Here is a 23432-nt window from a genome sequence, read left to right on the forward strand (position 1 = left end):
ATATATATATATATATATATATATATATATATATATATATATAGGGAAAAATTGAATATCAACACTTGAACCCTAGCTTCAACAACGACAATCGCCAACTCGAAACCAAGAGAAAACCTCAAATCGACCGAGATATTGAAGATATAAGCTGGAAATTGCAGAGAATTCGAAGAAAAATCGAAGAAAATATTTTGCGAGAAAAAAAAAACGATTCTGATTATTTTTTTCCCGAAAATGAACGAGGGTACCATCGCTCGATTCAGCGTGACGAGATCAATCAGGATCCACGCTCTGATACCATGTGAACATCCCGAATCGAGTGAGAATTTAGGAACAAAGAGATTTAGAGTTCTGCGGAATATTCGAGAAGAAGGAGAAGAAAGGCAATGTTTTATGGCTGAAAAGCTAATTAGGCATTGATCCCTTTTCTATTTATATGTGGTCTATTTACATACAAGCCCCATTTACAAAAAAGGAGCCAAAACTAATCAAACTACAATTGTGGCTATGTACAAAATAAAATAATGGCCAGTGGCCGGCACAGATATTAAATGTTCCTTATTGGGCCTGAGGCTAGAGAGTCAGATGGTCCAACACTCTAATGACAATACTATATGGATTCAGCGGCAAAGGCAACCCAGAGAGCTGGCTTTTTCGGGCCAAGTTGTACTTTACCTAGCTTGGCTTTGACGAGAAGAATTGCTTACCTCTTCTTTCCTTTTACCTTGATGGTGAAGCTCTTACTAGGTTCAGTTGTTTGTTTTAGAACAAGCAATTTTTCAATTGAAAACATTTCAAGGCAAAATTTGCTCATTATTTTCGACATCAGGCTAACACATATCCAGTGGGGTGTCTAGCTAGTTCCTCTCTGGTTCGTTTTAACCACGTTAATTTTATCCCTATAATTTCACAATCAGCTCCGTATTCTCCTTTCCTTCTTTGAGCTATTTTTCGAAGTCTTCTGCACTCTATGAAGTTGGGAACCTAAAAGCAGACCGCGACACTAACAAGTTCTATAGTGACCACTGAGGCAATATTATTATTGGGATATACTGACAAGTTTTACTTCATCACATGTTCTAACTATATGGCTAAAGTGTGGGATTCCAGACCAAAATGATGTTTGCATTCTTACATGTCACAATTTAATTTGACACGGGCAATTATTAGGTGTTATAATGCTGAATATTTGGTGGCACACTTCAAGCACAAATCAGTTTGGGGGACTCGATTTCAGTAATGCTCTTGACTCTTCGGTTTAGATTGTGACTGCATCAGATTTGCCTAGTTATTGATCAAATGTGACAAAAAATAGAGCATCCACTTCCTAGTGTGATTGCAAATCCACAGTATTTCTAGAAAGTTTTTTTCTATAGAAGCATTGGGGTTCATGTTGCTTCCAATTGTATATTACGAAGGAAGTTGACGATTTTTTTTTAAAGGAGGGTAAGGTCTATTCAAATAAAGTAGCTTTTCCCTATGGCCTTCTTGTGGATAATACACAGTAGATTATATTCAAGGCAAATAAAAGCATTAGTCACCTTGATGTGAAAGCAAAGCATTTTGCAGCATCTGGCATCTTGAGTAGAAATAGGGATATTAATTCAATTAACCAGCTGCTCCAATGAATTACAACTGCGGAGGGATCTTCAAACCTATAGGACAAAAATGTGATGAGGATTAATGCAGATTCATCCAGTTTTCCTCTCGACCCTGGTGGAAATCTGAATTTTCACTTCAATTTAAAGGAAAGGGAATCACATATAGGGTTCACCGATATAACTATAGCACTATTGACATACTGAACCTTGATAATAAGGTTTTTTTGAGGGCAAGAGTGTTGTTGTAAATCAATTTGACTTTGTAAGGACTTATGGGCTAAAAGCAGTGAATAAGTTTGATCCAGTTTTCAGAAACCACTATGTTTTAGTGATTATTAGCTTGCTATAGCTACCATTTACTAAATTAATTCCTATAGCTATGTTTTCAGTTGTTATAGACTGTATTCGATGTATTTTTGCTATTGTGTTCATGAATACAGTAGAAAAACTCGGCGTAAAACAGGGGAGTCCAGCTAAGCAGAGAATATGTTCGACTGTATTCGCGAGCTGTTCGTGCATACAGTAACAGAATTTGCGAAAAAAAGGTCTTCAGCTGTTTAAAAACGGTAAGTGAATCAATTAACGCGATAGACTCCTAATATAACTCAACAAACTCAATTATAACACACAAAATTTGTATTTCTAGTTATAGAAAAGATTCTCAACCGAAAAATATCCAAAAAACAGAGCAATCTTAAGAGATTCAATCCACCCTTTCTTTTTTTAGTGGTATCTTTACTAAAATATTTTTTAGTGGTATCTTTACAAATAGATTAATATTGAAATTATATATTTACATTGACTACATGAAGCATAGCAGGTCATCTATAGTGCAAAAACATATGAATACATACTGCAAATACATTTGAATACATATATACATCTGAATGCATAAATTATATTAATTAAAAAAATATATGAATACATTCACGGAATATAGCGAGACAATGAATACAATGACTACATGGAATACAGCGAGATACATTGAAATACAATAAAAAAAAGACAGTGAATACAATGAAATACATGGAATACAACAAGATACATTGAAATACAATGAAAAAAAAGGTAACATACTCTTCAAGTTCCTTAGCCCCAAACTCCATCCCTAATCCACCGATATCCAGGCCGCTGCCATGTGGGGGGTCGCCGCCGGTTAAATGAAGACAGTTGTTGAAAAAACACCAATTTAAAAGATCAAACGGGAACTAGAGACAGAACTTCTTCAGATCTCACAAGGCAAACATGAACAATCAATGCAAAATCTTAGAAAAATTTAGAATGTGTAACACAACTGTGTGAAAGAAATCGCCGGTCGGAGGAGGGGGTTAAGGGTGACACAACAAGGAAGGGGGAAGTGGTCGCAGGCCAGAACTGTCGTTGGCGGAACACAGCCCCTGCTAGGGTTTCTAAAAGCAGGGGAGGAAAAGACCAGGGGAAAAAAAGAAGAAAGAGGAAAGAGAAAGGAGTAGAGAGGGAAGAGAGAGAGAGAGAAAAATAATACACAACGTATTCAATGGCTTAAAGGTAGGAAGTGGCTATTAATAGATATTTTGCTATAAAAATTAAATGGTAGCTATATAAGATAATTTTTTAAAAGGGTATTTATTTATAATAAATAAGGTATATATTAACCTTTGCTATAGGAGGTAAAATTTCCATGATTATTAATAGGGAACCAAGCCCAATTGACAACTAGTTAAAAGGACGTTAAAATAGCACGGTATAGCTAGTTTTCGGACTGGTCATTCAAAATAGCCAGCGTTTACCAAGTCAATAAAAAATAGCCACTATTTTGCTGCAGTAGAGACCAGTGCAGCATAATATACTGGAGTTCGGTGCACCTGTGTATGAACTCCAGTATATTATGCTGGACCAGTATACTTTGCTGGCTCCAGTATAATATACTGGATACTGGAGCACCGGTGCTCCAAACTCCAGTATATTATGCTAGACCGGTATACTTGCTGGAACTCCAGTATATTATGCTGGAGTTCTAGTGTACTTATGCTGGAACTCCATCATATTATGCTGGAGTTCCAGCATACTTATCTTGGAACTCCAGTATAATATGCTGGAGTTCAAGTATACTTATGCTGGAACTCCAGCATAATATGCTGGCGTATTTTTCGGGTTTTGAACAGTATTTTCGCTCAGATTTATCTTTACATGAAAAGTGGCTAAATATCGACTACTTTTGAAATTGGGCTATTTTTGAACGGCCAGTTGTAAATCTGACTATTTTTGACTTTCACCCTAAAAGACCAAGGAGTATTGTTGAGAAAAATGTCTGAACTCTCTCATTCTGGATTCTGAGTCTAGCTTCTCATTCCCTTATTGGTTCTCTCCTATCTTAGCTTCTGCATTTTGTATTTTCCTTAATTTTGTTCTACTTCGTTGAGCTGTTAGTAGTTACTACCATTGGTCCATCAATATAATACTACCAATGTGATATGTATAGAGTTGTTACAACCTCTTACAAATTTTAAAATAAAAATATATTACTCACGTGGAAGTTTTAAAGGTTAAAATTTATAAATATTGCTTTGTACAAGTTGGACAATATCAAATTATGATACGACTATAAAAAATGAGCATAGAGGGCAAATTTCATCAAACTAACGTTGCGGACAGTGGTGTTAAGAATCCAACATCAATAGGTTGGCCAGCTCAAAACAAAGGTTGGCTAACGTGTTTCTCCAACCGGGAACGACGATTTCACCTCTCCTTTCCCACGTTTTTTTCTCTCTCTTCCACCGCAGCAGACAGAGAAGAGGACCCAACCATCTACAGAACCGAAAACCATAGGATCCCAGAATCTTCTCCTCCTTCTTGGTCTCATAGCTTTGGGAAAAATTGACTAGGATCAGATTCTCGTGTCCTTATTAAATCAATCCATTTTGATGCGGTAGATTCCAATTTCTTTTTTCTTTCTAATCTTTAGGGATTTTATTGGTGTTTCAAATTCTTGGAAGAATTCTAGGGTTTGAGACACAATGAAGGCCATGGAGACCTTGCAAGATCTGATTGAAGAAGTAAAAGTTCGAACGGTTTGGTGGGGTTTGTGTATATTTGGTGTCTGTTACTTTTTAACACGTAAGTTCATTTCAATTTTCTCTTTTTTCTTCACATGATGTATCTTCTTAGTTGGAAAATACACTGCCCATTAGTGTCTTTCTGTGTACTCCGTTATTTTTCAATTTTTGCTCATCTAATTTATGATATAATTTGTTGCCTGTGTAACTATATGAGATTACTTTCACTGTTTTGATCACAGTAATTTCATACGTGTTTTGGCGTTCCTTTGATCAATGGCCCTGAAAAGACTCTTTCTTAATTGAGTTTAAGTTGTATACATGTAAGCAATTTTTACACCATCAGGTCTTGTAGAGGTAACTTGTCTTATTTTTCAAGATTACAAATTCCACATTTTAAGGAGACTTGTAGATATCATTTGGATGACGTGATAGTGTAAACAATTGCTTACAATGATGGTGTATATAACTTAAACTCGCTTTTATTATGTTCTTTTGTGGTGTTGTCGAGTAGTGTTTTATGACTGAAGATTAAGACATTGCTTACTAAGTTTGTTGGAGCTTTACATTGGGCTGGCTATGGCACTGTAGTGAAAATGCTTAAAAGTGAACTCAATTCCGTGCAAGATTGAATTTAAAAGAAAAACTCTCAAATTATTGATTCTTTGTCCTTTTTTTTTAATATGATATGTTTAGTCTTCTGGTGTGTGGTTCTATTGACCACTTCAGCTACTTCAAATTTGTTTTTTATTTTTCAGCAAAGGAATTACATTTGGAACTTAAAAAAAGTTATTTAATCTACCTGCTACTGAGTGAGTTACCTTTAGTGAGATGTTAGAAGGGAGAACCTGTAATGGCTTCTTGTGAACAGCCCGCCTCGCACTAACGCACCCTTATTGTCACTTGAACTCTAGTCTATTTAGTTTCTGGTTTACATATATATATTTGATCTTACTTCCCGGGCCAAAAGAGAGTTATTCATGAAGTTACTTATAAAAAAAAAGGGCTAACAATCCTTACTTGATAAAAAAAGGGCTAACAAAGAGAGTTATTCACGGAAAACTGTTGCTTGTCTAGCAGATGACTCTAAAAACACAAAAAAAGCTAGACTATAAAGATATTTGTTGTGACCATGGTTAAAAGTCTCATTCTAGTATCAAATCATTAGATATAGAACATAGAGGTTGTCATAAAATGTGAACCCAATATTAGCTGCATAATTGGAGATGGCCAGATGGGTCATAGATTTGGTAGCTTTCATCAAATTTTTCATGAAAAAAGGGGATAAGGAAAAGGGAAATAAGGTGGACAAATTTGCAAGTTTGTTACCAGTACCACCCACCCTTTGTATGGCAAGAACCAATCTTTCTTTGAGTCTCTTTACCGAATTATCATACTTAATTCTGAATCCGTGCAATGTTTCTGGTAAATTGTTTGCCACAACCATGAATTTGCTCTCTATTGTTGCATTATGATTGTTTTTGGATTCAACTCTTGATCGCAGACACCAGTACATCGATGTGGATGAATCTACCTATAGCTGTACTGTTGGTTTTTGGATTACGGATGTTGTTTAATGAAGTGGACTTCCGTTGGAAAGTTCGGAATGTGCGACCACCAACATACTTGGCACACTTAGAAAAGAAGCAGCTATCTGTGAATGATAGTCGACTTTCTACCTCACCACCCACACTGAAATGGAAGAGGAAAATTGGCTCTCCACTTGTAGAGGCAGCAGCAGAGGAGTTCATTGACAAGGTTTTGCATGATTTTGTGATTGATTTGTGGTACTCGGACATTACACCTGACAGGGAGGCACCAGAGCTGATACATGAAATAATCATGGATGTCCTTGGTGAAATATCTGGAAGAGTGAAAGAAATTAACCTTGTAGAACTGTTGACAAGGTATTTATACCTGTCATTTCTCTGACTCAAATAGAGATGGCAATGGGGCAGGGAACACCTATCCCCATGACCGGCCCATCCCCTCTCTTCCTTAAAGGTTACTAGTTTTGGAAATGGGGAACTTTTTCTCAGATTTTAATTGCTGTTGTAACGCTTGAGAGAATTGAATTTAAAGAAAAAAGTCATCTTACATAGCCAAAGAATTTACAAAAGAAAATATGAAGTGGTTTAAGACGAGATGCTTTTGCGCTAGCTATTCTCACTATTCACTTGTTATCCTATTTGTGAACAATATTTTACATTGGCAATAACTTGGTCATCAAAGAATAGTCCCTCATTTGTGCTCATTTTCCCACTTAATACCCCCTCTCTTTCACTCCTCTACGGGCAGGGTGGGGCATTTCCTTGATTTGTTGCTCCCATTGCGATTCTTAAACATGATTCTTCCTTTATTCTATCTGTTGTTTCTCAAATTCGTGATTGCTGTACTGATTTTGAGTCACCAGCAATTGAACCAAGTTATCTAATTCTTTAGGGATGTGGTGGACCTGATAGGAGATCACCTAGACCTTTTCCGCAGGAACCAGACAGCTATTGGCGTGGATGTCATGGCTACATTGTCTTCGGAAGAAAGGGATGAAAGGTTGAAGCACCATCTGTTGGTCTCTAAAGAACTTCACCCTGCCTTGATATCAGCTGAGAGTGAGTACAAGGTGTGAGTGGAGTGTTCTGATGGAAAAATTGTCTCTTTCTCAGCTGGCATACTTGGCATGCTATCTAATGCTTCTTTTATAGGTACTTCAACGGCTCATTGGTGGAATCTTAGCTGTTGTGCTAAGACCCAGGGAAGCACAAAGCCCCTTAGTTCGATGTATTGCCAGAGAACTTTTAACTTCTTTAGTGGTACAGCCTCTTCTGAATCTTGCAAGCCCCGGGTGAGTTAATCTCTTACGAATGTGTATCATCAAAATTCAATGTTCTCAGTATGCAAAACTTTGTCTAATGTATATCTGTTATGCTTTCAGTTGTCTAGGTTTATACCATGCAAAATAGAAGGTTATATGTATATTTGCCATTACTTAGAGAAGGAGGCTTATAGCTGCTAATTGATTGTAAGATCTAAAGTTGTTGATTAGTCCCTTGTACAGTAAATGACTAAATGTTACCAGTGAGAGCTAAGATGCATTATGCTACCTCCACAATTAGGGGTATCGAGTATTTTTTATGTTTTTCATGTGGAATATATTAGATTCAGAGTGGTTGTTGGCCATTATATCAGGTCTGCATAGCTATGAAATTTGAGTATTTATGTTTAGAATGTCATCAATATATTACGCTTGAACGACTAAGTGAGCTAGTCCAAAGGTTGGATTGTTCTTGGTCTTTCTTTATGGTTAAGAAAGTTCTTGATGATTCTTTTTTGCTCTATTCCTGGTTCTGTATGTTATTTCTTTTTGAGTACTGAGATGATTGGGAAAAAAACAAGAGAGAGGATCTTGATCCGCTCCACCCAAACAACAACAATAACAACATACCCAGTGAAATCCCCTAAGTGGGGTCCGGGGAGGGTAGTATATACGCAGACCTTACCCCTACCTCGTGGAGGTAGAGAGGCTGTTTTCCGAACACACAAAAGAAAAAAGGAAGAGGCTGGGAGAGAGATGAAAATGACTTCTTCTATAGATAGATGGATGCTTACACCAAGGAAAGTCAAAGTCTTTTCTTCTACTCACCTTTCACCCTCCTGCCTCAGCATATTTTTGGGTTTAGCTTCTGTTTCGTTTTCTTTTCTTTTTCCTTTTTTTGTTAGTGCATTGGTGTTCGAGGAGGAGGAAGATTTAGGTCAGAGGCACACAGTATATGTTTTCAGCTTACATAGGTAAGTTATTTGAATTGAAACAATCGGATGAAGCTCAAAGAAATAGTACAATTTAAAGAGCATTTTTATGTTATCCTCATGGAAACGAGAACTTGAAAGGTCTAGTGGTTACTTAACCAGTAACTTTGTCTATCTAGGGAACTATTGCCTCAAGGACATTTCAAACGCATATCTTTGTCCTGATACGACTTTCTAATCAATCTGAAATACAAACGAATATCCTTTTCAGATCTCAGGAACAAATGATACTTTTAGTTTATCCTTTATAATGCCACGTACATGTTGTGAATATGTTCAATAAAAAGTTATGATCGCATTGGTGTTCGATTCTCTTGATAATGTGAATCGAGGACATCATCCTAGCTGCATTTCCCCCTCTAAATATAAAACACTGCCTTGCTTTGTGTAACGGGAAGTTTCTTGCAGTTCATTAAGTTTCTTGTGTTTTGGTTGATCAATCTGGCTTGTTCCATTTCAATTACCTGTTCCTTAACAACTTATCACTGATTTGCTGTTGGACTTGATTTATTTTCTTGCAGGTATATTAATGAATTGATTGAATACATTTTCCTTGCATATAATAATGAGGGGTGTAAGCAGTCCGGCGATGGTAAATCGACTAAAGCAGAAAGCCACAATCGCAATCAGGGTGCTCCCTCAGACACTGTAAAATGTTCAGAAACTGATTATAAACAGAAAGAACCTACCAAGAATCAAGGGACTGATGCCTCGATCTGCCAATATGACCATCGAAGAGAGCAATCATCAGCTAATGCAGGAAGTTCAACTTCTAGTTCGATTCAAGATGAGGCCAATCATCCAAGGCCTGCTGACTGGGCTCGTGTCCTTGAAGCAGCTACCCAGAGAAGAACAGAAGTTCTGATGCCTGAAAATCTTGAAAACATGTGGGCAATCGGCAGAAATTATAAGAAAAAAATCCAAAAGTATTCTGCGTCAGGAGGAATTCAGGCTCCTGGAGTAAAGGTTACAGTAAGCAGTGGAAAAGACGCCGGGAAAGAATTACCAACTCAGAAGTCTGAAGTAGTCATGAAAATGGAAGATAAACAACACGATCCAAATCAACCACATAATCAGAGAAGTCATGCCCTGCATTTGTCTCAAGAGCTGAAAAAGGAAGTGCCATCCAAGGGAGGAATTTCCTATGATGTTGACAATGCTTCTGCCATTGTTGCATATGAGACTAAGACTAGGCTGAAGAGATCAAATAGTACATCTGATTTAGTTATCCAATCAAATACTGAAGATTTGCTTATGAGCAAAGGTGGTGGATCCATTATATCAGAATTCTATAGTGCAGAATATAGGAGAAACAATGCAGTACCCAGCACTATGAGTGCTTCGGACATGGTGATTCGTGGTGAGGGACATCATCGTCCAAAGCTGAAGTGCAGGGTATGTGCATTCTCCTCAATCTTTTCCTCATACTCCAACATATGTCCCAAGAGGTCAAGCTGGCTCCTAAGAAATTAAAAACTTGTGTGGTGTTGTATAATTAACTTCATGAGCTATGTCTCAAATCCTTACCTTTGACTTCTGCCTTTTAAGATTCTTGTGGCTCACTACTGTTTCCTCCTCCCCTAGGTTTTGGGTGCATATTTTGAGAAGCTGGGCTCAAAATCTTTTGCTGTATATTCCATTGCGGTTACTGATGCCAATAATAACACTTGGTTCGTAAAGAGAAGGTATTGTTTCTATGGTCATACTTTAACTACTTAATGGTGCCTTGTCATCTAAAAACATCTTCAATTCATGTTATTGTGTTAGGATTTTTATTGCATTTAAAGAAGTTCCTTAAACACTGAACAAGTTCTTTTCTCAACTTTCGCTCTGGCTTTGTTTAGCTGATATCATCCTATTGGGGTGCCGTTTAAGCAGATATAGGAACTTCGAGAGATTGCATAGACACCTGAAGGATATTCCTAATTACACGTTACATTTGCCTCCAAAGAGGATATTTTCATCGAGTACAGAAGACGCATTCGTTCATCATCGTTGCATTCAGCTTGACAAATATCTGCAAGTATGGTTCTGCACTGCTTTTATATCGATTTGGAATATTTTGTGCCTTCTGGTTGCTTTAGATGTTCTTTTCTCCAACAGGATCTCTTGTCAATTGCCAATGTGGCTGAGCAACATGAAGTGTTGGATTTTCTCAGTGCCCCTTCCAAGGTATGTTTTCTTGGAGTTTGTTAGGTCTTTTGCCATTACTTCCTACAGATCTACGCTGTTTTAACCCAAACTAATACCTGATATGTGTCTATGAAGAACTACTCCTTTGGAAAATCTTCTTCAGTGATGAGAACACTGGCAGGTACTTCAACATCTCTCAACCAACATGTTTGTGTTCTTTATTTATGTGATGATGAGTGGTGTTTCCATTTGGATATTTTGACATCTATATACTCGTAGACATGGAGTGCTGTGGGTATTCCTGTTGATGATTGCAATAATAAATTTCCAGTGAAGGCCAGAATAACTTGTACCATGTTTCTTCACATAGGATGCAATGTAGATGTCTGATTCCAACTACAAAAAATGTAATATTCTTGTAGTGAGTTGGGGAGTCTGTTTTGCTAAATTGTAAAACTAGTTTGAACAGAGTGATGTACTAATTAAATCACAATGTGAGGCAAAACATTGTGATACTTTTCTTCACATTATAGCATCTCCAGTCGTGAACCTGAAGTAGTTGCTCATTGAATTGCGTTAGAAAGGAGTTAAGTTGTTAAGTTAGATATCTCCCCGTGTAGGACAAGTACACCATGTGTACTATGTTTGACACCTTAAATAGGAATGTCTTCTATTCACTTAATTGTCAAGTTATCAATATATCTTTCTCTCACATGATATTTGAGCATACCTTTGTAGGTCATTCTCGCACTCGTAAGTCCACATTCAAATACATGAGTGAACCTTAGAGTCAGTTACACATGTCGAGTATATGGTGAAATCCAATTAGGTTTATAAGGTCTTTGGCAACTTCATTTATGTCTTAAGGTTTGGGTTGGATGCTCAAATTTTCACATGGTATCACAACTGCTACAATCTTGATAGACCTCAGCAAGGCAGTCTTATGCCGTTTCTCAGCCAAAGTTTCTTCTCTTAATTTTCCTCTTCTTGGCCTTTCTTGGAACATTTTGGCACCACCACTTCTTGACTATAAAATGGATAAAATCATTTTCATGCATAAAAAATAAGGCGGAGGATGGATTATTTTCAAGGCTATTTATTAGGAAAGGTTTTTGGCTGTTCTGTGTCGGGATTTAAGTGAGCAATTGTTAAAATGTTCACTAATAAAACCTTTGTGGTGTACCAATGCTTAAGAAGCTTTAATGTATGGGAGGGGAATTGTTTGGGTGGTGCAGAGTTAAGGAGTTAGGGGTAATGAAACAGTAGCGTTTCCTCTCTCTTCTTCTTCAGCCATGACCGAGATTCCTCTCTCTCTTCTTCTTCCTAAGACTCCACCACCCCCATCAAGAGCCATGCTTCCCGCGACCAAACCCTAGTGAAGACCGCCGGCATCGTAGTTCTCATGCGCCCTCGCGGTCAATGCGCCGGATTTTCCGGCGAGATCTAGCCATGCGCCGGCGCGTGTGGCATTTTCCGGTGATTTTTTCAAACTTTTTTCTTCCAACAGCCTTTTCTCTAGGCTTTTCCGAGCCTTCCCATCTCAGTTTCACCAAAATCCGACGACTTTTTATTTTTCCGGCCATTTAAACCCAGATTCCGGCGACTGTTTCCGTTGTTTAGTACCAGAAAATTTCTTCCTTTCCTTCATTTTGTTTTTCACCCACTGTGACTACTGACTTTTCTAACATTTGAGGTTTTTCCGGCCAGATCTCACATGTTCTCTTTTTGGGACAGCAGCATCTAGAATATGATGGATTCTATAGAGAGAAACTCCTACTTCTCTCTAGAATCTAGAAAACTGGAAAACATGACTTTTATCAAAGCGCTGCCTCTTGGCCAGCCCTAGAACTTGGGGGAAGATGCCATCGAAAGCTTGACGTAGGGCAGGAGCCGCACTTCTCGCTATCTGAGGAGCACACTCTTAGGCGCAAGGGCTTCTTGAAATCTTGTCTGATTGGGTCTTTCTCCAAATGGGTTGGTTCTCCAGAGGCAGTTAGGAACTGGGCAGCAGAGGCATGGAACGTCAAGGACGGGCTGAAAAGATCGCAACTGGGGGACACACAATATCTCTTTCGTTTTGTCGACGAGTCTCAAGCTTCAGAAATTCTTGTAAGAGGAAATTGGTGGTTCGATGGGAACTTCTTAAAGCTAGACAGATGGGTGGAGCACGATGGGTGTCTAGACCCTCGTTTCACCGGCAAATCATTGGTGGTCAACATGGTGGGTCTCCCGGTGCATCTTTGGTGTCTTGACTTATTCAAGAAGATTGGGGAAATCTGTGGGGTTTTTATTGATGTCGCTTGCAGCTTACACGATCTCTCGTGAGTGAGGATTGTGGTGAGGAAAGGGGGCAAAATCCCTGTCTCCACTGTGGTCGAAGATGGCTACTTGAGTTATAGGGTTTGGTTGAGCCCTGAATTTCGCCCTATTTTTATGCCTGAGATAGTGGCGGAAGAAAAGGGAAGGTCAAATAGAAGGGAGGGGAGGGAAAATCAGTCTCTAAGGGGAGGGAGGGCTCACCGGATCAGTGGACTAAGTCGGAATCAGACGTTAGATCGAGAAGAGACGGGAGGTATCATTTTGGGAGAAGAAGACAAAATTTCAACAGGAGGAAAAGACGTGAATGGGTTAGTGATGCGGGCTGGAAAGGCATAATGGGCCGGTCCTCTTCTAATTATCCTAGGGCCAGGCAAGTTTTCAGCAAGTATAGGCCTGGGCCTCCTCACATGGGCCCAACAACTTTTCCCAATTCTATTAGAATTGATCCTAAGGGGCCCAGATTATTTCAAGCTGCGTATGATAAGGCTCCTATGCATATGGGAACAGTCGCTCTTCCTTCTTCTGCCAATGGTGCTACACATAGTGGCATTTCTGCACCGAGCTCTAGTGACCTGCGCCCCTCTTCGATGGCCGCTGCTTCAGGGGCGGCACCGGCTATAGTTGGTGTTATTATTCCACGGCCTCCCGCCTCTGATGGACCCAGCTCCATCACCCCCTCATCTGCTCCTGGGGTTAGTTGTGTCGAGGCTACACTTCAAGCTTCTTCTTCTTCTGGGAAGATTGTTGAGCATGCCCCATCTGATGTTAGTGCCAGACCAGTATTTCCAGTTAAGATGCCGCCAAGGGTTCCATGCTCTCCTCCTTCCTGCTACCCTACTGGTTTCTGGTCATTCTTATAGCAACAGGGTGCTAATTTCAGAGGTTGATACCCCTCAAGGAAATGGTGAGATCCTTTCGGCACCTAAAGTTCCTATTCTTAGCAATGCTATGGTCTTGTATTCCTCCGGTAGGGGCAAGGAAAGGGTACATATAGAAGACGCCTATCCAATTTCGTCATGGATTGGAGGAGGGGATATGTCTTTCTGGATGGAGGATAAACTATTAAACTTTGGGAAGTTTCTAGGTGTTTCTTTTGAAGGGAAGGAAGATAGGGTGTTAGAACTGTTGAGGGAGATTGAGCAACAATCTTTTTATGATGGTGCAGGGAGGGAGTTGGGTCAAGGTGTTAAGCAAAATAATTTAGGGATGTAGTGGTGTACCAAAGAAGGGGCCGGGTGTGTGACAGGGAGGAAGGGAGCTCGGTTAGAGGGGGTGGGGAGAGGGGGGATATTGTTTCTTATGGAAGTTAAGATTCTTTCATGGAATGTGAGGGGAATGAATGACCTAAACAAAAGGGCCATCATCAAAGTGGGAGTTAGAGAGTGGGGTGCTAACCTAGTTTGCTTTCCGGAGACAAAAATGGAAGTTTTGTCGGATGTGATTGTGAGGAGTGTCTGGGGAGGTAGTTGGGTAAAATATGACTGGGTTCCAGCAGCGGGAAGTGCCGGGGGCATTCTTCTAATGTGGGATGATAGAAGCTTGAAGGTAAAAGAGAAGAAGGGAGTTTTTTCTTTAGCAGCTCTTGTCAAAGATAGATCGAGTCGGGTGGAATGGGGATTTGGGGGAGTGTACGGATCGGTAGGAGAAGGGTCCAAGGTGTTTTTCTGGGAGGAACTGGCCAATATGATGGGGGAATGGAACATTCCATGGGTTCTAGGGGGAGACTTTAGCACTATTAGATTCCCAAAAGAGAGATTAGGGCGTAGTCTGATTTCGAGGGCCATGGAGGAGTTTCCTGACTTCATCAATGATCACTTTTCATTGATCTTCCTCTGTCAGGGGAAAGGTTTACTTGGGCCAGGGCGGAGGATTCCAACTCAAGGTCTAGACTTGATAGATTTCTGATATCGCTCTCCTGGGATGAGTTGGTGCCGAATGTGCTGCAAATTCCTTTACCTAGGCTGACTTCAGATCATTTGCGTATCTTGCTACATGGATGCAGAGGGAGGGTGTGTGTGCTCCCTTCCGATTCGAGAACATGTGGTTGAATGTGTCAGGATTTGGTGACAAGGTGAAAGAATGTGGACAAGCTACGGGGTATCAAACTTCATCAAAAAACAAGCTACGGGGTATCAGAGACACCTTCATTCCGTCTTTCAAAGAAACTTAAATTGCTCAAGGGACTGAAGGGAGTTATTATTAGGTGGAATAAGGAGGTTTTTGGGAGGGTAGAGGTTAAAATAAGGGAGCTTATGCATGAATTGGGGGATCTAGAGAGAGGGGAAGGGGCGAGGGAGTTAGATGAATCTGAGAAAGAGAGATTGGGGGAGGTTAAGAGGCAAACAGTCGAGTTAGCAATAGCTCAGGAGACTAGTTGGCGGCAAAAATCGAGGGCGCTGTGGTTAAAGAAGGGGGATTCGAATACCAAATTTTTCCATGGGGTGGCGGTTGCAAATCGATGGAGAAACTTCATAGAGTCCTTAGTTGTGGATGGGGTGAGGATTGAGGGAGAGTAGGAGGTAAAAGGGGCGATAGTGGGGTTTTATGAAAACTTATACAAAGAGGAAGTTAGGTGGAGGCCAACTTTGGGGGGAATAGAGTTCAACCACATAGGGGAGAGAGACAGTGAGTGGCTAGAAAGAGCTTTCGAGGAGGAAGAGGTGCACGAGGCTGTGTCGAGTTGTGCTGGTGATAAGGCCCCCGGCCCTGATGGTTTCTCCTTGGCCTTCTTCCAGCTCTGTTGGGACACCATCAAGGGGGAGTTGATGGAAGCCATTGAATACTTCCATGTGAATGGTGTTTTCGAGAGAAGTATCAATGCTTCTTTTATTACTATTGTGCCTAAGAAAGAAGGTGCATCTTGTATCAGAGACTATAGGCCTATTAGTCTCGTGGGGAGCATTTACAAGATTATTTCTAAAGTGCTTTCCAACAGACTCAAGAAGGTTCTTGACGTGTCTGTTTCGTCCTCCCAGAATGCGTTTGTGGAAGCTAGGCAGATCCTGGATGCTGCTTTGGTGGCAAATGAACTTGTAGACTCCGGAAGGAAAAATACAGATCCCGGCTTGCTATGCAAGTTGGACCTTGAGAAGGCTTTCGACCATGTCAATTGGGAGTTCCTGGATTCCATTATGATGCGGATGGGGTTTGGGGCAAGATGGAGGGGATGGATCAAGTTCTGCATTTCCTCAGTCAGATTCTCTGTCCTGGTTAATGGTAGCCCGTGTGGTTTCTTTGGCAGCTCCAGTGGTCTTAGGCAAGGAGACTCCCTATCCCCCATGCTATTCATTCTAGTGATGGATGCTCTGAGTAAAATGATGGATCGTGCGGCGGGCGGAGGCTTTTTGAGAGGATTCTCAGCTCCGATCGGGGTGCCCAGTGCCCGAAAAGTCTCTCATTTGCTTTTTGTGGATGACACCCCGGTTTTCTGTGATGCCGATATGGATCAGTTGGCCTACCTGAAGCAGGTCTTGCATCGGTATCAGGTCTCAAAACCAACCTCGGCAAGTGAGATTTTTCCGGTGGGTGAGGTTGCTAACATTGATGCTTTGTCTCATGTTCTCAGATGTAAGGTGAGCTCTGGGTCTCCCATTGGGCGCTTCACATAAGGATACTACGGTTTAGAATCCAGTGATTGAGAGGGTTGAAAAAAGATTAGCAGGCTGGCAGAAACGGTACTTGTCAAAAGGCGTAAAGGAAATGCTTATTAAAAGCACTTTATCGAGTATGCCCGCGTATTACTTGTCCCTGTTGCAAGCTCCTGTGGGCATCACAAAAAAACTGGAGTGGCTTCAAAGTAAATTTTTTTGGGATGTAGCGGATGGAACTAGAAAGTATCAATCCAGTGAATTGGCAAACAGTCACTTCCCCAAAGAAGTGGGGTGGACTTGGAGTAAAAGATCTTAGGATATTCAACAGAGCTTTGTTGGGGAAATGGCTGTGGAGATTCGGGGTAGAAGAGCATGCTCTATGGAGGGAGGTCATAGTAGAAAAGTACGATTCCACGGGAGGGGGTTGGAGGACCAAGGCAATCACAACACCTTTCGGGTGTGGTATGTGGAGGAGCATCATGAAGAATTAGGAATCCTTTAATGGCAACATTTCTTACAGGTTGGGGAGAATCAGCTTTTGGAATCATAGGTGGTGTGGAGATGATACTCTGGGGGTCTCCTTCCCCACATCTTCAGAGTTTCAAACCAGAAGGAATTGATGGTCCAACAGATTCGTAAGGAGCATGAAGGGGGGGGGGGGGAGGGTAGTAAGGGACCTCTCATTTAGAAGGAACATGCAAGATTGGGAGATTGCGGAGCTCCAAGATATTGACACTGCTATATGGGCAAGACAGGCCCCAGGCATCTTGTGATTCTTGGAGATGGGGTTTGCGTGGCGATGGTCTGTTCGCTGTAAAGTCCTTTTACCAGAGTATGTTGGTGAGAGAGGAGGCCTCTTTTCCATACTCCTCGATCTGGATTCAAAAGGCGCCCACGAAGGTGTGCTTTTTTGCATGGCTAGTGGCGAGGGGAGTGATTTTGGCTGTTGAGAATCTGCGAAAGAGAGGAATTACACTTGTTAATTGGCGCTATATGTGTAAAAGCTCAGGGGAAGAAGTTGATCATCTTTTGTTGCATTGCCCTGTGTCTTCGTCTTTGTGGAGGGCGATCATGAACCTTTTTGGTGTTCAATGGGTGATGCCAAGCTCTGTAAAGGAAATGTTATATAGCTGGGCCGGTTTCCGTAGAAGAAGAAAGCAAAAGGCGGTGGAAGTTCGCCCCGTTAGCTCTCATGTGGATAGTTTGGGGGGAGAGAAATAGGAGAGCTTTTAAGGGGATTGAGTCTCCTTTTTCACATCTTAAGAATAGTTCATTATCTTTGATCGCTTTTTGGTGCACTCATATAGCCCCTACTTGTATAGAAGATTGGGCGTCTTTTGTAGAGAATCATGTCCTGATGTAAATTCTCTACTTTTTGGTATACTTCATGTATACGGGAGTTCTCTCCCTTTGATTAATACAATTTACCTTATAAAAAAAAAGAAGCTTTAATGTCACATTCAATCAGTCAGCTAAGTGAATAATTACTAATGATGACTGTTCTTCCTTAATATATACTTCTTTCTCTTTCTCTGATTGCTTAAGCATGAACATATTGAGGGAGTTACCTAGTGTATGGTAGTTACTTTATTTTACCTAGTGTATGGTAGTTACTTTATTTGTTAAAAACTGACTGAACTTATCCTTTGTGACAACAGTTAACGTGGATGATGCTGTGGATGATATTGTGCGTCAATTCAAAGGCGTTTCTGATGGTTTGATGCGTAAAGTTGTTGGCTCTCCTTCATCTTCTTCTTATGAACCTATTACCTCTACTTCAGACAGAAATTTGTCCTGGAATGTGGAGGAAATGAATAAACTGGCTTTAACACAAAGTACCTCCGAGTCACTTAATAGCTTTTCTGACAATGATGATGGTGATAAAGATGGAAGCCACGGGCAGGAGGAAGTAGGACCTAGTTCAGAAGCTAATGGGTGGCATTCGGACAATGAGTTGAATTCAAAAGGATTCCCCCCTCGGGTGGTTAAATGTGACGAAGAGCTGAGAAGCTCAGCGGCTGACTCGAAGTACGGTTCTGGAGGATTTCCAGACACAAGTATGGCAGTAGTTCCCAGTCAACAAGAGGATCCAGCTGGAGTGCCACCAGAGGTATATCCATCTTCTTGTTCTTGTCAACCTTCTGATCAAATGATATCAACAGTATTTCATCTGATATAGTTCTCCTTCCAGCCGAGGGGTGCTTCACATGCTTCAGTTTTACTCACTCATATTCATGGGTGTTTTTTTTCTTTCAGTGGTCACCGCCCAATTTAAGTGTACCTATCTTGAATTTGGTGGACAAGATTTTTCAGCTGAATAGAAGAGGCTGGCTAAGGTGACAACATGTTTTGTACTTCTCTATTTCCTATTGCATTCCCTCCTGGTATCAAATTGAGAACTGTTTTCCCACATTTAACTTGTCTTTAATAGTTTAACTATTGAACCGGTTTCATCATCCATCTTTAACATCTTCATGCTTAATTTGGTTCCTAAAAATGACTTAGAAGGGTCAAATATAACATTTGATTTGTAAGCTGAACTACTAAAGCATGCACAATATTTCCAATGGAATACATGAAGGAGAGAAGGAGATGATCCAGGACTTCACAGATTTTGACATGGTTTTAATGAACATCTATACATTTTTTATATTTATGTTTTCCTGACCTACGACATGAAGGTAGTAGGTTCTTGTAGCAGGTTAGCAATGTATCTACTTTTTGTTTCTCCAAAATAACCCTGCTTTTTATTTAAATATCCCTGTCTGGCTGCCAGCACATTAAATATAGGGGTTTGTATGTCTGTCAACTACATTCTCCGTTTTTCTTGTCTCTGCATTATTGCTTTGCTTGGCGTCAACTTAATTGCAAGTTTAAAACTGCTGACACTGCATGAAAGATATCTTGTATGCATATTATTTCCATGATATGCCATCATTAAAGAACATCTAACATAGCCATTATTGTTCTTGCAGAAGACAAGTATTTTGGATATCAAAGGAAATAATGCAGTTAATGATGGAGGATGCTATTGATGATTGGCTGTTAAGGCAAATCCATTGGCTACGGAGAGAGGATGTTATTGCTCAGGGAATCGGATGGATTAAAGATGTAAGCATTTAGTTTTCTGGTTGTAACTTTTCCGCCTTAATTGCTTGCATCTGAAGCCAAATTCTTTTTGGCTTCTGCTTCTGAAGTTAAATTATTTACAGATTGCATTAACTAAATGACAAATGGAAAATATTGTTGATTGGTGAAGAGACATAGTTTGGAATTCCAAAAAGGACAATGGTGCAGAGTCCCTTTTTAGCGAACCTTAGTCCAGGTTCCCTTTTGGGTCCTTTTGGGAGTTTTGACATGTTATGCCTCAAATCTTTTTACACCCATGGATTTCCTCTTTGAGAGTTTTTATAAAATAAATGGATGTGGCAATTCATCAATATTTGATAATTCGATCTTTGATCATTGTTATCATAAACTTAGTTATTTTATTTTATTTTGAAAATGGTAATATTATTGTTGTTATTATTTTAATGTATTTAATGCTGTATTTGAATAATTTAGCATGACACTTACAGCTAAGTCTTTTCCTTATTAGATTTCAAAGTCTGCCATCTATAATTGCTGCAACTTCTGTAAAATAGTATGTCTTACTGCAATACTTATTTTGAACTTGGCTATATCATCTTAATTTCTTTGCTTATTGGCTTTTTTCTCGACTTTCACTTGTGTCATCATTGTGCTACTTTAAGATTATAAAATGAGGAAGTTATTGTAGAAGGATCATTTGGTCGTGACTTTTTGGGTCTGTTGCTGATTTGTTTCCTAGGTTCTCTGGCCGAATGGCATTTTCTTCATAAAATTAAGAAATCCAGTTGAAATCAACAATCGCGAACCAAATCAAGGAACCACGAGACAACCTGTAGGAAGTAAGGTCTCTAAGGCAGGATCTTTTGAGGAACAGCTTGAGGCTACTCGTAGAGCAAGTGATGTGAAAAAGATGCTCTATGGTAAGTGTGCTCTCGATTGTGCATGAATTGCCAACATTACTTTCTACCTATTGTATGAATGGAAGTTCCTTAAAAATGCCATTTTCTATTCTTTTATGTAATTGACTGTGCAGAAGTAAAAAACGTCTCCCATTGTTGCTTCTTTTTAAATTGTTTTCAAACTGTAATACTCTTCCTTCAGCTAGCAAGTAGTAGATGTCTTGCTCAATATTGATTCACGCAATTCCTTACTTCCACTGGGTGGTTCATGTTCACTTAGGTTGGGGTTATCTATTCAATTTCACCAAAGCTGGCCCAACCCTGTTGCCCTGCAACTCTTTTTTTTGTGTGTGGAGGTGGGGGTGGGGTGGGGTGGGGGGTATGGGCTGCACAGACAGTTAGGGTATTTAGCCGCCCAGCCTTGTGAGGGACAGGGATGAAATTATTAACTAGTTCCTCTTTAAATTCTTAGATGGTGCTCCCGCCACATTGGTCAGCTTAATTGGGCACAAGCAGTACAGACGTTGTGCTAGAGATTTGTATTATTTCCTTCAGGTAAAACCTCACTGCGAGAACATTGGTTTCCTATTTACATGTTTTCTGCTGAACTAACAATGACAAATGAATTGAATTGCAGTCTACCATCTGTTTAAAGCAGCTTACATATGGTGTCCTCGAACTTGTACTCATATCGGTCTTCCCTGAGCTGAGGGATGTTGTGAAGGATATCCATGAAAAGGCACAAGCTCAACCTGTATAGGCTGTGACATTTTTTCTTTCTCAGTAACTCCATTAATGCGCTACGTGATTAAAGAAAAGTTAATGAGCTCGTTTAACTCAGACTCTCTGGCTATAGATTCCAAATCCTCCTGTAAAGCTGGGAAGGAGAGTGGATCTGGGCAGGGGTATGGACACTTAGTGACTTGATTTTGTCAAATTCATTTTTTTTTTTCAGTGTAGGATCTTGGACTGCAGGAAATTCTTTTATGGGATGCCAAAAGTAGGAGCAAATGCTCTACTTTTGCTTCTTATTGTACAAAGTGTGCATTAGAATCTGTACAGTAGTCGGTTTTGGTGTGCAGTCTTGTATATTCAGTTGGAATCCCCACAATTGGATGATACACTAAGTTGGGCTGATGCCAGCCATACTAAATTCACTTCATTGAGTCCAAATTTTGTTTTAATTTCATCTTTTGGTTATTGCTGCTGGCTTCTTGGCCTTTTTTTTAATATCTAGTGGGGCTAAACTCTAATCGTCACTGAGGAAATATTACTACTGGCTTTAGGCTCTACATTCAACTGTAACAGGCTTGTGGCTTTCAATTACTTTCTGAAATATTGCAACTAATTGCTAGGACTGCGCAGCAACAATTCAACGGATATTTCCTGTTGTAATCACACCCGTAGGAATAGAAGAATGAAGGAATTGATTTTAGGTCATTTTAGCCATATAAATTTTCAACGAAAGTTAAGCTTAGTTTTGGCCGATTAAAGCATACTAGATTCCTTCTTAGGATTTGCCCACATTCGATGCGAGTGTGATTGTGAAAATGACAATGTATAGCCGCTTTCAAAATAATAGTCGAAATGTATATTTTTTGTATATATATATATATATATATATATATATATATATATATATATATATATATATATATATATATATATATATATATTTTGTATGTTATATATAAAAATTATACAAATTTTTATACTTTTTCCATTACCGAATGTAAATAATTTTGGGAAATTACCAGTTATGTCCATTTATAAGTAGCTCTTACAAATATTGGCCAATTGATAAGATATTACTAATATTAGCCAATTAGCTATTTGTAGCAAAAAAATATCAAATTTTTGCTTTGTTTTGAGTGGGTGTTATTAGAATAGATTGGGCACAACTTAAGGAGCTTGAATCTCATTTTTGGGATGATTTAGTGAAGTTTTGAGGTGGTTTGAATTGAAAATTCGAAGTAAAAGCTGAACATAAAAAAAATGATACGTGTATCACACTGTGTATCATTTGTGTATCACATATGTATCATATTTGTATCAATTGTGTATCACATGTACATCCATGTATACCTGTGTGTGAGATACATGTGTGATACATGTTTGATACATGTGTCGCAGAAGACTTTTTTGAACTCGATTTAATTACGAATTTTGATACAAAACCAGTCCAAATCACCTCCAATCTTTCTCAAATTTTGTATATTGACTTATCTATATATTTTCAATGAATTTCAACTATACCCATTGAAAAAGTTCCTTTTTTGTTTAGATTTTTGGAATATTGTATAGATTTTTGTATTTCATCACCTTATTTGCTACCCCGTCCATGAAATTTCCTTTCCGTCTTGTATCTAATGTTGCTAATCACGCTTAAAAATATGGAAGGTGAGTTTTGCATGTGATTCTATGATAGAAAGAATCCTATTATTTGATTTTTCAATTTTTGTTGGCTAGTTTTGGTAAGTAATGACTAGAGGTTGGTAAGTTGAGATTTATTTGGGACATTTGTGTAAGTTTCTCTTAATATTTGACGCGGGCTAAAAGTGAAAAAAGTCCAATGTGCAACTAGTTGATAAGATAGTGTAAAAATTCTTAACCATTATTTTACAGAATTTAAAAGCTAAGAAAGAGAAACGTAAGTTTATATGCAATTCGATTGGCTCCAGCAGGGTGCCTCAGTTTGTTTTTTCCTTTTCATGCTATCAATCCATACTTAATGCAGACATGTATTTGGGATTCAATGGATAAAGGTTTAAGAATTTAATTTTTATATACGAACTCTGTATAAAGAAATTTTTACTTTAAAAAATCACTTAAAAGCCAATCACAAGGTATAAGAGTTAAATCCAAAATTTAAATTAAAAACTTTATCATGCTGCAGACGCTGTGTGGCTTGCATGTGATCCTCTTTAGAATATTAACATGGCTTGGCTTCTTCTACTTCCA

The 23432-nt window shown here is 39.3% G+C and overlaps 1 protein-coding gene across 1 annotated transcript; it reads left to right on the plus strand.

Moving 5' to 3' along the window:
- On the plus strand, positions 4200 to 21658 carry LOC109230955. Its single transcript, XM_019396497.1, has 15 exons — positions 4200 to 4697; positions 6141 to 6543; positions 7079 to 7256; positions 7339 to 7478; positions 8962 to 9835; positions 10025 to 10125; positions 10319 to 10463; positions 10544 to 10612; positions 10709 to 10754; positions 18141 to 18592; positions 18739 to 18818; positions 19458 to 19593; positions 20312 to 20492; positions 20944 to 21026; positions 21109 to 21658. Exons 1-15 carry the CDS (start codon positions 4598 to 4600, stop codon positions 21229 to 21231), a joined length of 3111 nt encoding a protein of 1036 aa, XP_019252042.1. The 5' UTR covers positions 4200 to 4597; the 3' UTR covers positions 21232 to 21658.

This window comes from Nicotiana attenuata, chromosome 1 (assembly GCF_001879085.1).
Source record: "Nicotiana attenuata strain UT chromosome 1, NIATTr2, whole genome shotgun sequence".
Lineage (NCBI taxonomy): Eukaryota > Viridiplantae > Streptophyta > Magnoliopsida > Solanales > Solanaceae > Nicotiana > Nicotiana attenuata.